At 39.5% G+C, this 13,681-nt stretch overlaps 1 protein-coding gene across 1 annotated transcript; it reads right to left on the reverse strand.

Moving 5' to 3' along the window:
• Positions 1 to 1,177: 1,177 nt before the first annotated feature.
• On the reverse strand, positions 1,178 to 10,323 carry TDRD15 (tudor domain containing 15). The gene is made up of 3 exons (XM_079326425.1): positions 10,000 to 10,323; positions 8,778 to 8,845; positions 1,178 to 7,180 (listed from the first exon to the last, which is right to left on the reverse strand). The coding sequence occupies exon 3, from the start codon at positions 7,173 to 7,175 to the stop codon at positions 1,314 to 1,316; it is 5,862 nt and encodes a 1,953-aa protein (XP_079182551.1). The 5' UTR covers positions 7,176 to 7,180; positions 8,778 to 8,845; positions 10,000 to 10,323; the 3' UTR covers positions 1,178 to 1,313.
• Between the last annotated feature and the right edge of the window lie 3,358 nt (positions 10,324 to 13,681).

Below are 13,681 nucleotides of genomic sequence, written 5' to 3' on the forward strand. Positions count from 1 at the left end.
GAAATACATTGTGATATGGAGGATGTGGGGGCAGGGGGAAAAGGGAACATTTGTTGTTAAATCTTGTTTTCTTCTAGAGATATGTTGTCTGTCATTTTGTATTCATTTTCTCACTGAAATTCAAACAATGACAGAGCATACAAAGAAAATCTCTCATTACTTCAGGATTCTTCACACTTTATCATTGTCCAAACAACTGAGGAAGAGGTGAGGGAAAAAAATAAAATAAATAAGTGAATAAATTAGAAAAACAGCTGACCATTTTAGACTAGATACTGAAAAAAAACACCCTTCTAAGATACACAGTATTACCCTCACTTTTTAGTTCTCAAATTTCCTCCTCCCACAAAGGAGGAAAAAAGAAATCATTCTGAATGGTTCCCCTTAAGATACAAACAATATTTTAACTTTACAGTGTATTGACTAAGCACCTGGAAAAAACTTCCTCTCTTTATTCTGGCAGATGGGGAGGAAGATGGAGGAGAGACATCAGTGGAACACACACACTCAGCAGACTGAAAAATCCCAAAATGATGCAACTCAGATACCAAGAGACTCTTAAGAAGGGGCAATGGCATCTGTACATCAAAAGCTAATTGAAAACAACTTAATACGCGTCTCTCCCGTAAATGGGGATCCAGATTTTTTGGCTTAATCATAGTAAACACTAAAACTTTTCTCACATGGAAACCATGGAATCAGAAACAAATAAAAAAATATGTCTGGCATCTTTGTTTTCTGAATATCCAAAAAATGGAGACACCACCACTGTAAACCAGATGCTACTGCAAATAAAGATATATTTATATATATACATGCAAAAACTTTGACAGCATTCCAACAAAAAGATTGTTTGTTTTATTTTGCTTTGAAGTAGTGCTTTTCTAACTGCAGCCTACTGATTATTCAACTAATTCTTTGATAGTAGCTTCACATACAGTCTTTTCAGACTGTAGAACATCAGCATCACAAGTCTCAGCCAGTGTTTCTGGTAGCACATTTACTCTGTGTTATGACAACTTTACTTTTCTTGTCATCAAAATGCTGAAAAAATCCCAACATCCTCACAGTACTGTCCATCTTTTGTAGGTTTTCTTTCAGTGTTGTAAACTCAGATCCTTTGTAAATGGTATTCCAGCAGCCACTTTACCACACTCCCTTCTTTGAAACTTTTTTTATAGCTAATGCAGTGCTTCAAAAAGCTTTTTTGTTTCTCTTCTTTCTCTGACTTCTGTCAGCAAAATCAGTTTTCATCACAAAGAGAAGCTTAGTAACTAGAATCTGGCCACTTCATTTGCAATTCTTTTTTCTTATTAGAGTCTGTCCACTGGAATGGGACAGCACCTACTGTGAGAGCAGACTGCATGGCCTGCAGCAATTAAGGTATCAGATACATTGCTATCCCCACATAGAATATCCACCTCTAACTTCATTTCAGAGCCATAGTGGATAAAATGAAATACCAGTCCTGGCTTACCAAGAAGCTTCTGAAACAGAAGTATAGCTTCCTCACTCCAGTGTTCCCCCTTGCCAGGAACTGTATCATGCAAAGAGCAAGAGTGTGCCAAGCGTGGGAAGTGTAAGAGACTGTCTGGAACAACTTTAAGTTTATGGATATCAGAATAAGGGATGGTCCTCAGAAAGCCATGATCAATAAATACAAGAACAACAGACTGACTAGTTACTTCACTAATTTCTGCCCTGTACCACTCTGCTTCCTGCCCAAATTCAATCAAGCAGCTAGCACCAGGTGTCACGAGTTCTTCTGGCAGAGCTGGCAAGTCATCAGGAAGGTCAGAGAGCAGCAAGGACAAGTTTTGCATGCAATCAAAGAAGATTTCAAACTGGACACTGAAGTTTGAAGGATCAGTAACTGCAGTTGCACACCCAGGGTATGTTCTGCCACTGTGCAGCAGCATCCACATGGCTGAATTTATCTTGAATGACATACCAAACTCCTTACAGTTTGCATTACTACATTCTTCTGGTCCAACAATTGTCCAACAATGACTTAAGAGATGGTTCAAATATTCCTCAAGTGTAACTTGTCCTACTAAAATATCTACCTCCCAGATATCATGTGATTTCAAGTATCTCAAAAACAAGATCCTGATTTCACAATCTAGGAGTGCATTTACTAAATGGTCTAAGTGAATTTTCTTCATGTTTTTAAAATAAATCCATCTACATAAAACAGCTTGTTTAGGAATACTTTTAAGCTTATCACTGAGCATCTTTGCATTATTTAAGGACACCATCTCACACATGCCATAATCCATGAAAAAAACTAGTATTAACTTTTCCCTGACAAATTTCTTTATCACTTTTGATCGATACCATTTTAAGTTCTTTCCAGATTGTGTAATGCATTCCAGTCCCTGTTCAATATCATCCACTCTAAGCAAATCACTTCTTTGTGCTTCTTTGTCAAGCATTACATTTAACTCATGTAGTATTTGCAAATTTTTAAGTAACTGTACATAAAACTCTCCACTCTTTGAAATATTAACTACTTCTGCTGCTTCTACTTGTCCAGAATTTAAAACCTGAAGATTTGAGGGCTTCACAGAAATATTTTTCATCCCAGCAGACTTGGTTTTATTTTGGCCACCTAAACTATTCTTAGATTTCGAAGGATTACCATTTTGTTTAGGCTTATTTTCCAAAGCATATACCCATGTGCTCTCCCACCTTATGCTGCCTACTTTATGCAAAAGGCTGTTAGACAAAGACTCTCCATCACAAATTACATCAATTTCCCATTTTTTTCCATGTTGCTGTAAGAACTTGCAAACTACTGGCTTGTCACTTACCATTCTTGCAAAATAAGCAGCACTTTCTTTAGTCCAGCTTTCACCAGGTACACTTTTCACACTGCTAAGGAAACAATGAACACTAAACCTTGGCAGAGTTAAGAACTTTTCTGGAATCCTGCAGATTTTTGACGAATTTACAACTGCAGCATTACCATAGTCAATGAATTCTACTTCATAGGAGTTTCCTGATTTCAGAGTTTTAATAACTGCTCTATAGTAAAAACAATCAGCATCGTGCTCTGCAACAACAAGATCCCCTACCATGAGCTCATCTAAGCAATTTTCCTGACCTCTATTCTCCAAGCTTTCATTTAAATCATCTGCTAGTTTTATTATTAAGTTTTCATCCTCTGCAAAGTGAACATAGAAACTTGATGGACTATTCATATGAGAAATATAACCTGCTACTTCAGTATTCACCTGGATATCACGCTGAGGAAGACTGCTTAATGTAGGTATATTTTTATTACTCCTTTCCTGTTGACCTGTACAATTTGGTCTTTCATTCTGAGATTCAGAAACAGCATTTACAGTTATTTTCTTTGAATGTAAAGCAGAGTAAGAGAGTGAGTGAGAAGCAGGTTGTCCAATCCAAGGTTCCTCTCCATTGTCTGGAAGAGCACCCAAAGTACTTTTGCTGTCCTGTAAAGTTTGCTGGTTTAAGAATCCACTACACAGCTTTGATGCACTACATGCAGTTTGCTCTTCATCTCCAAAATTCTCACTGGTATCTGTCTGATAATACTCATCATAGACTTGGCATTTCACTTCAGTTTTCAATTTAAGTATTTCAAGATCTTTAAGACTTACTTTATTAATTTCTTTGTCATCTTCCATATGACATATCCCTCCTTCATTACTTCTACATTGTTCCATACAGCTTTCCTGGGCCAACTCTTCCAATACCTTCTCTTTAATTTTCTGACTTACTTTGAGCTGTCCATCATACAGCTCCACAACAATCTTTCCATCTGATTCTCTGGATAAAATTACAGCCTTCAGCAGTTTACCAAGGAATGTTTTCACAAACCATGTAGTAATTCTTGATGGAAATTCTGCCCCCCTAAGATCTGACAGATAGAATTTAATAGCTTGCATGGGTGTGAATAATAAGTCAGTGGCAGAATCTGGAATAGGCATCAACTGGTCTCTCTCCACCATACTCCTACTTCCAAAATCCACATAGTCAACCCTCAGAACGGATGTTGATTCCACAGGAAAAACCAAAGCTCTGTAAAAGAGACCATCTTCCACATGTCTGGCTATACACAATCGTGTATTGCTGTGATAATTTGCATTACCTGACATTTTACATTTTACGTCACTAACCTTCTTCATCAATGCCTCAAGAGTTTCAGTGTTCCGATTAAGCTGACAATAGAATTTTGAAGGACTATTTATGTGAGTTATATAAACCTCCTCCTCACTTCCAGTTTTTATATTAAAAGATGAATAGCAAAAACTGTACAGAGAACCCAAAGATGAAAGATTTCTCATTCCAACACATTGAGACTGGGTGAGACCACACTCTCTCATGAATTCCTCCACACTAGTAAGTGGAGTCTGTAAGTCAACTACATTGTATAAACAGTTGGGGCTCAGAAGAACAAGAGCATAAATGGTGCAAGTCAGTGGTCCTCTAGAAGAAGAAATGAAGTCTTCAAATTGTCTATTCACTTCCTCAGTCCAATTAAGGGAGTCAGTCTGGAAGACTACATTTTTAAGTCCACATCGAAATGCTTGACTCTCTAGAGTTAGGAAATCTGGAAGAACACCCTGAACATCTTTAAGTGAAACTCTCTCCCGATAACCATAATCTACAAAAATCACATCAACTTCATTTGTGGATACCTGCTGCACAACAGCTGCTCTGTACCACCTTCCATCTCTGGGACACTTAACAATACAGGCAACCTGTCCAGTGTTGTAGGGACTGGTATGATCTTTATAGTAAGTCTGAATTTGTTCCATTAAGTTATTTAGCTCTGGCAGTCTGCTTTGCAGCTGACACAAAAAATCTGCTGGGGAAAAAATGCAAGAACACACCACTTCGCAAACAGCTCCAGGTTTAAACACAAGCTCTTTATAAACTAATTTTTCCTCACATACCAATTTATGCATTTTAGAGACAGCACCTTCTCCTAAATGGGATGACACAACAGATTCTCTAGGCACTGCTAACACATTTAATGACTTTTCCTTCTTAAGTATGTCTCCATTTCCAGATACCTTATTTTTGCAAGTATTACTGGTTTTCTCTGCATTTGTTTTTTCTTTTTTACACTTGAGGTGATTCCCATTGTGCCACCTTTTAGCTGCCCTTTGAACAGGATCTGGTGCTTCTAGCCGGTATTCAGCAAAACCGGCTTGAACCATACACGTGGCAACGTTTCCTTGCAGGAAACCAGTGTGACACTGCACATTAACAATGTACTTGCTTTTTTGCTTTCCAATGACATGAAGCAGCAGTGGTTTGTTCAACACCACGTTTTTAAAGAAATCAGTTTCTTTTTTAACCCACACACCATCAACAGGAAAGGTGCAAGCAAGGGAACAACACATAGCTAAAGCTGGTAAATCAGAAAACTCGGGAAGCAACGTTTTCACGTAGTGACAAGGTATAGTATCTGTATTTCCAAAATCCAAGAAGTAAACCATAATGCTAACACGAAACACTTTTGTGACAATACCCCGGTAGTAACACCCATCCTTGCTATACCGGGCACAGCAGAGCAACCCAGGTTCTGGTTTTTTAAGGACCATCTCATCATTGCTACAATGACTGTATGTGCAGGCAATGTTTTTCATCAAGGCCTGAAACTCATTCTGGTATCTAGATGTTTGAATCCAAAAGTCAGATGGATTTACAACATATACTACAAAAGCTCCATAAAAACAGTTAATTTGCATCTCTTCTCTCTTGCAGTAGCTGGAGAAAGAAACATCCCGTTCAGGTAAGCAGGCTTTTTTATCTTTGTTTACAGAGGAATTCTTAGATGGATTGTTTTGCTCAGGACTTAGTTTGTGGTTTTGTGCAATACTTTTGGTTTTTGTTTCTGAAAGTGAGACACATGGTGCAGCTGTCTCGTTTTGGTTTTCTGGATGCCCAGCATTACTTTCAAGATTTTGTTTCTGCAGCGTTACATAATACAAGCGTTCAGTGTTATTGTATAAATCAACATGGACAGACACAGAGGTTTGTCCTATTAAGGCTTGTGTAAGTTCCTTGAGCTGAAGTTTTATTATTGTTTCATCTTGACTACCAAAACAAGACAGCGTACATGGAAATGAAATCATTGGCAATGTCATGAACTCAGCTTTCAGTTTCTGAATACAACTAGGTGGCACAGCTTCAATAATGCCCAAATCCATTAACCAGACCTCCACATGGTCAGAGAGAAGTTGTTTTATCACTCCTCTATGCCACTGCCCATTATGCCTCTTGGCAGCACACAGCAGCCCTAAACTATCACAAGATGTGGTATTTTCTCCAAAAAGAGCTTCATAGTACAAATGCATAGCTCCTGTCAAACATTCCAGCTCTTTCTGCCATTTCTGTATCTGACAATAAAATTTATTTGGGCTTACTGCACCAGTTACTTTTACATTTTCTTTACTGCCAACAGGTAGACATGGAAAGAGTTGATCTGGAACATTACAAAAATCTGTTTGTTTCTCAGAGTTATTTAAGGTAAGTAACTCCCTGAATGGGTATTTCTGTTTCAGCAGTTGCGGCATTCTCTTACAAAGCATTCCTTGGGGCAATGCTCTTAAAGTTTCTACAACAAGACAAAATGAATCTCCATCAATAAATTTACCTAACTGCAGTTCAAGAACATCAGTAATAACCTTAGGCACTTCTAGAATAAACAGCTGATATGGTGTAACAGCCTTCACATGACCCGTGATCTGTAATCCCACCAGAGACGAAAAATAGTTAATGGCTTTTGGATCCCATCTTTCTCCAAGAGGAAGTATGCTTGCAAAAACACCCAAAACCACCTTTGGAGGCAGCTGAAACAATTTATCACAAGCAGCAGCAAGATGTGTTTCCTCAACAGCCAACACATGTCCAGTGTCTATAAGAAAAGCCTCACAGATATTCCCATTTTTTCTCAGAATTCTTCCTCTGTGCCATTCTCCTTCTGTGTCTTCCACCAAGCAAGAGCCACCAACAGAGACATCATCTTTTACTTTGAACACACGCTGTATCTCATTTTGTAGTATTAAATAGTCAAGCTCACATCCTATGTTGCATTGAGCCTGGAACACTATAACCAGGCACTCAGGATGACATTCTACATGAGTTATCTTCAATTTCTTATCTACCAAGTCTGGTGAAGGAGTCAGAGATTCCATCCTGTCTGCAAAGAAAAGGAGTACAATCATCTTGAAAATTTTCTGCATTTTTTCCTTTGCAACTAATTCGCTACATGACATTTGTTTTCAAAATGGTTTAACAGCATATTAAAATTCTGGCTAAAACATATACTAAACACTTAAGAATGTCATGTTTTAGGCAACTGGGATACATTCCACACAGTTCTCTTAGCAAAGACATGCTCAGGTAACACGAAAAAAAGTGTCTGTGGATTCACCCAGGTGGCTACAGACTGGTTTTACCACCTGAGATTAATTTTTAACCAAAATGTTGCTCCCACAGTAACACCAAGGTATTTCAGTCTGTTTCCCTTTCCTTTTCATATGAAGAACTCATTCCCTACTCACCTTGCTTTTTCTGTCTAAATCACTTCTCCAGATCACTGACAATTTATAGCTCCACACTCTACTGTTTGTTTATTCTGGTACCAATTGTACCAACAGAATATTTAAGGCTCTCAACATACTGAGATTATCATGTGCGTGCAACATTTCTGCACTGCTCATCAAGCAACAACCATGTCAGGTATGTTTTGTATGGTCTCAACACTCCAATTCTGTCAGTTTAAATATCTTCAAAACATTCAGGTACTTTTCTGATCTATAATTCAGACATGAAGCTCAACTTCCAGTGCAATTCATATGTCAATGATTCAGTGAATCTGCGACTTCACATTGTTTTAAAAGGCTGTGCATGACCATAATTTAATCAAGCAATTCCAGAACTGCTGTTCTAACAAAGTAATTTGAGATAGACAACATCAAATGCAAAGACAAGAGATAAATACTCAAGGATAGTCTGGAAAAAGATAACCTTGATCTATGAATTTTTATGTAAAGCCGGAATTTAAACTTTCTGTTACAATTACAAAGTTTTAGGGCAAGATCCCCCTTAGCCTGCAAAAAATCTTCAGAGAAATTGTCATGATAGTTTTCACCACCAGCCTATCTGAAGTAACAAGTGAATATTCAACCTGTTTTCAGAAAAAATATTTATCCCTATCATTCTAGCACACAAAAATAAAACTGAAAATAAATTAAAACAAACAAAAAAAACAAACCAAACAAAAAAAAAAAATAAACCAACCTCTAATAAATAAATTAGCACCCTACTGTGAAGGATGATTATAAAACCAACAAATAAAAAAAAACAAGACCTAGAAAACCAAAACCACTGGACACCAAACAAAAAGAAAAATCCTCCCAGTAAAAGCAGTATCAAATCCAGATCTGACAAATTCCTTATTCAACAAGGTCCCTTTTTTTCCACATTCCCCTGTAACAAAGTGAAAATCTGGGTTCCTTTAATCAAAGAAAACAGGCTTAAGGAATTGGCTCCGTCTGCCTGGAAGAAACATTTGATCACTAAAGAGACACAAACTTTAGGAGAGACCTGACTGAAACTCTGCTCCCTTTTTTCCCCCTCTTCACTGAAACTATGCCCTATCTGCACTAAGATGTAACAAAATAAAACAAATTGAGTATTAACACTTGTCTGCTATCACAGCCTGAGTAACAGCATCACACTGACACAGCCACATTTCTACAGTTTACAAAAACGGCCTTTTGCTGTTTACTCACCTTTCCACCTTCATTCGTAGAAAGTCTTCCAAAGGAAACACGGACCAGTAATTAACAACTCGGTATCTCTTTATGAGGAAAGACGGTAGAAAAATAATTAGAAACAGACATGCAAACTGAATTGTTATGCTATTTCTGTTAATGAGGGCAGCCCTGAGGATAAAATCGTTGGTGTGTTTGTTGATAAGAAGCTCAGCATGTGCCAGCACTGCCCATTCACAGTCCAGGAAACAAACACAACCTGGGCTGCATCAAAAGCAGCGTGGGCAGCCGGTCCAGGGAGGAAATTCTGCCCCTCTGCCCTGCCCAGATCCCACCTGCAGTGCTGCCTTCACCTCTGGGGTCCCAGCACAGGAAGAACAGGGACCTGCTGCAGCAAGCTCAGAAGTGGCCCCAAAAATGCTGCAAGGACCAGAGCATCTCTGCTGTGAAGCCAGGCTAAGGCAGATGGATTGCTCAGCGTGAAAAAGGAACAGTTCCATAAAGACCTTACAGCACCTTACTATACCTGCAGGGGCTGGATAGGGACTTTTTACAAGGGCACAAAACAACAGGAAAAGGGGGCACGTCTTTAAACTGAATGGGAGTAGGTTTAGAATATATATTGCAAATAAGTATTTTATTGTGAAGGTGATAAAGCACTGGAACAGGCTGTCCAGAGAAGCCGTGGACATCCCACACCTGCAAGTGTTCAAGGCTGGATGGGACCCTGAGCACCCTGGAGCAGAAGGTGACTCTGCCCATGGCACAGGGGTTAAAACTGGATCAACTTTAAAGTTCCTTCCAACACAAACCATTCTGTGATTGTCTAAATCCTCTTCCTGCCTGATAAACACATCCTGGAAAAGTTTCTCATACTTAGCTAAACTACAACCTTAAGATTACAAAAAAAAAACAAAATTACAAAACTGAATCTATCCTCCTAAAAGCACGGTCTGGCTATTCTTTCTTCCCTGAATCTCAAAAATCCAAAGCAGTCAGAGGAACACCACACCGGCGCCTCCCACTCACTTCTAAACAGGAATCGCCACACGTTTGTATTAGCTTCCAACTCTTCAGCCATCATAAATCCATACTTCTATCATGCACCGCTAACCTGCGGCCAACTCATGCCGTAACAAAACGACTTTTAAATGCAAGCAAGTGCAGGACACAAGACAGAGGCTGAGGTGCCCGTGACCCAGAGCAGGCTCTGACCGGCAGCGCCTGACACCGCACTCACCTGAGGGGAGCCGGGCACGGGCAGCGAGCACGGGCAGAGGCTGCGGCCGCCCCGGGGGGGTCGGGGAGCGGCGCCGAGCGGAGCCGAGCGGAGCCGAGCGGAGCCGAGCGGAGCGCAGCGCCCTCGAGCAGCCGCCGACCCGCGGCACCGAGCGCCCAAAATGGCGCCGCGAAGCGCGCAGGAACGTGCTGCCCGCGAACGCGCGTGCGCAGCGCCGCCGCTCGCGACTTGGAGCCTCGGGCGCGCGGCTTAGGAGAGCCCGCGGTGAGGGCGGGGCCGCCGGTTCGAGTCCCGGTCCCGCCTTCCCGCGGGGCTGGCGGCCTCGTTCGCTTTCTTTCGGGAGTTGTGCTTTATCTGTTTGTTGGCGTTTCTTTGCTGTTTTTCTTTTGCGCTTCCACGTTGCAAGTGACGTATATTTAAGGTGAGCTTTGAGAAAAGTGCCCGTGGGTCACAGAAATTCCTGGAACTACCCGAAGAGGTTTCGAGAACACCTCTTCTTTCGTGCAAAAATAAATTCTCTAGGCTGAGAAAAGTACATCTTAACAGAGTGCAGAGCTCTGCCTCACTTTTTTTTTTTTTTTTTTTTTTTTTTTATTTACATCAGATTTTTTTTTTTTTTTTTTTTTTTTTTTTTTTTTTTTTTTTTTTTTTTTTTTTTTCCTAGGGGCTTGGAGGCGCTGTTGCTGCTTTATTTCATTTGGGTTTATTTACAGAGTGTAAGCTGAGGTAGTCAAATTAGAGCTTGATATGAAGTATACTCCTGTAAACATCAACATGATGCTATGTAACTAATTGCATTCTAGAAAGAGTTCAGCTGTGTATAATAATTTCTAAGGATTCATCTTCAATTTTTGCCCTTTGCTTTCCCAGAATGTTAGCCTTGCTGCACCGTAGTTGGACTTTGCAAAGTTAAGAGGGAGAAAAGCTGATTTTGCAATACTTGAAGATGTAGTAAGCCCCAAAGACAGCTATTATATTAAAGTCTAAAAAGAGTAATTTATGGTTAAAGTGGTATGGTAGCTACTTGGATTATCCCTGATATTTACAGGAGTTCTTAATTTGATTTTGCAGGTAAACCATCATGTTTATCAGGGTCAAGTATTTGTAAGAGCTACTCAGAACAAAGGTTATAGAGGTCTATTGATGGAACTTCAATGTCATGTTTTTGGATAAAATGTCTAGTTTCGCTTGGTGTAAAATGATCACATTTTACATGCACAGCCTAGTTAGTCAGAGTTGGGCTTCTTTAGTACCATATTTAGAGAGGGAAGATAAAACCAGACCTTTGATTGTTGCAAGATCGGAACCTCAGCCTTAAGTCTAGAGCCCAAGGTTCTATATTGTGTTATCATTCTCTGCATTGTGAAGGGAAAGCGTTGCCTAAGACTGGGCAATTGAGAAGCCTCAGGTACCAGATAAGGAACACTCTAGAACTTCTGAGTAGAAAATACTACAGCAGGCTGTGGGTATGGTTGTGTTTTTCCTGGCAATCGAGGCTGAAGTCAGTCCTAAAGGCACAGACACCTACGTTTCCCTTACTTAAATTACAGTGGTGATGGCAGCTGTAATGCAGCGACCTTCTGGTTAGAGCACTCAGAAATGTAATCTTGTTTTAAAATGTGCCCCATTTCCCTGCAGTATGCCTTTACCAAGGGCAGCTGCTCACGGTGGAGCAGTGTCCTGCTTGCCTGAGTTTGTGCTGGATTGTAGGATGGGGATGTGGGGGAAGGAAGAACAGATGTTACAACGAGGGAGTCTGTCAGGGACAATGGGGTGCTGGAGCTTTCTTGCATTTTTCTGAAAGAAAAGAAGAACTTCTTTGCTAGTTATGAGTTTGTTCTAAAATTTATTTGAAATTTACATAATTACAGCCAGAGAAAGAATATGTTTTTTCTGATTGGAGCTGGGGCAGGGATGGTGTTTGATGCATTTTGCTCAGGAGTTGTATGATTTTTTTTTTTTTTTTCCCTCCCAGGCTTGAACTGCCAGATCTCAGAAGTGAGGTCCTTCAATAACATTTGGACCATGAAGAGTCACTATGGGTCTGTTGGAAGCACTCAGGAAACCTGTGATAGCCCAAAGCAGAAATCAGTGCTGTGATATCCCAGAACCTCCTTATCAAATACTTCAGCAAACTTGCAAAACCTACTTGGTGTTTACATTTGCAATGCAGATGTTTTAAAATGCTGCTGAAACTACACGATCCACATTGATTAGTTCTAGATCTCAGGGGCTTTCCCCAGTATTGTGTACTAGGAAAGTAACACAACTTTCTAAAAATGTTATGTTGTTGTTATTCTCAATATTTTCCTTATTGTGAGGAGCTCATTAAATATTTTTGCTGTTTAATCTGGTATGGAAGATTAACAAACTCTCATAAGCCATTCTTGTATTTCATTGATAAAAATAAAATACAATGGAAAAATACTTGTGTCGTGTGAGGCTTTACTCTCTTAACAAATCTTGACTAAGACAAAACACCGAAAGTGAACCTCAGGTTGTTCTTTGACTATATCAAAATTGTGAATAAGATGTGTTCCAAAATATATCTGTGTCCACTCAGAAATGCTTTCTTATCAGGAAAATTGTTGTGACTCTGTATATGCTTTAAAATAGCTAATGAAGATCTAAAATGAAAAAAGTCTTCTGTGCTGACAGGAGGATGAAGTGTAGCATAAAGAATGTAAAAGTTTTCTTCAGAGTATCATAAATGAAGCTCTGCTGCCAGCTGCCTGCCAGGCAGTAGAACAGAGTGCTGTGTGAGTGAGCACCTTGTTGGTATCTGATGACCATTCTAACCAACTTCCAACATCTAGGAAAACTGGTTTTGGGGGCAGGGAACATAAGTCAAAGTTAGTATTTGTTGTAAAAACTGAGGGGCATACTGAAAAATAGTACCCAAAGGATGGGTTTTGGATAATGTGGACATTCATCACCCAGTCTAAACACCAAAAGTAGTTTGCAGACTTCTGAAATTGTGGTTGGGAGGTGCTAAATATGTGTTTGCTTTGATATGAGCAGTAGAAAAATATCAGATAAAGGTTGCAATCTGTAGGATAGCATGTAAAAGGAGGAGAGGGATTATTAGCATCTTCTGTTGGAGTTTTGATTTAAAAGTGAGTTTTACTGAATTCCATGTGGAAAAAAAAAAAAAAAAAAACAAAAATTAGGTAACCACCTGTCTCTAAGAATGGCAGGAGGCACAGACTACAAGAGGATGAGAGTATCTCCCCAGTGTAGAAATAGAAAATGGTTTAGGTCTTAATCTTCTCTTTAATGATTCCTTCTGGAGTGACTAAATAGCTGAACATTCATGAAACTGGTTCCATGTGCTGACTGGAATGAATCCCATTTGCAGCACCTGACTTTCACAAAGAATTATGATCATAACTGTTTTAATTCCATAAGGGGAGAGAAGAATTAAGCTACACCAATGTCCTACTTTTAAATCGCAACAACTATTCTGGGATCTGTCCTTAGTTTTGCTTGGATTGTTTCTGAATATTAATATCAAATTTGTTTCTAAAATAGATAACTTACACTTCCTTGTTTTTAGGAAGGACAATCTGTCCTAACAAAGTACTTTGAATCTGCCTCCTATGGAATTGGGTTAGTTCATGGCATGCTAAAGTTTATGCCTCAATTCTATCCCTCTCAGCTTGAGTCTTGTGCAAACTCCAAA

This window comes from Erithacus rubecula (assembly GCF_903797595.1).
Source record: "Erithacus rubecula genome assembly, chromosome: 2".
In the NCBI taxonomy this organism is placed as follows: domain Eukaryota; kingdom Metazoa; phylum Chordata; class Aves; order Passeriformes; family Muscicapidae; genus Erithacus; species Erithacus rubecula.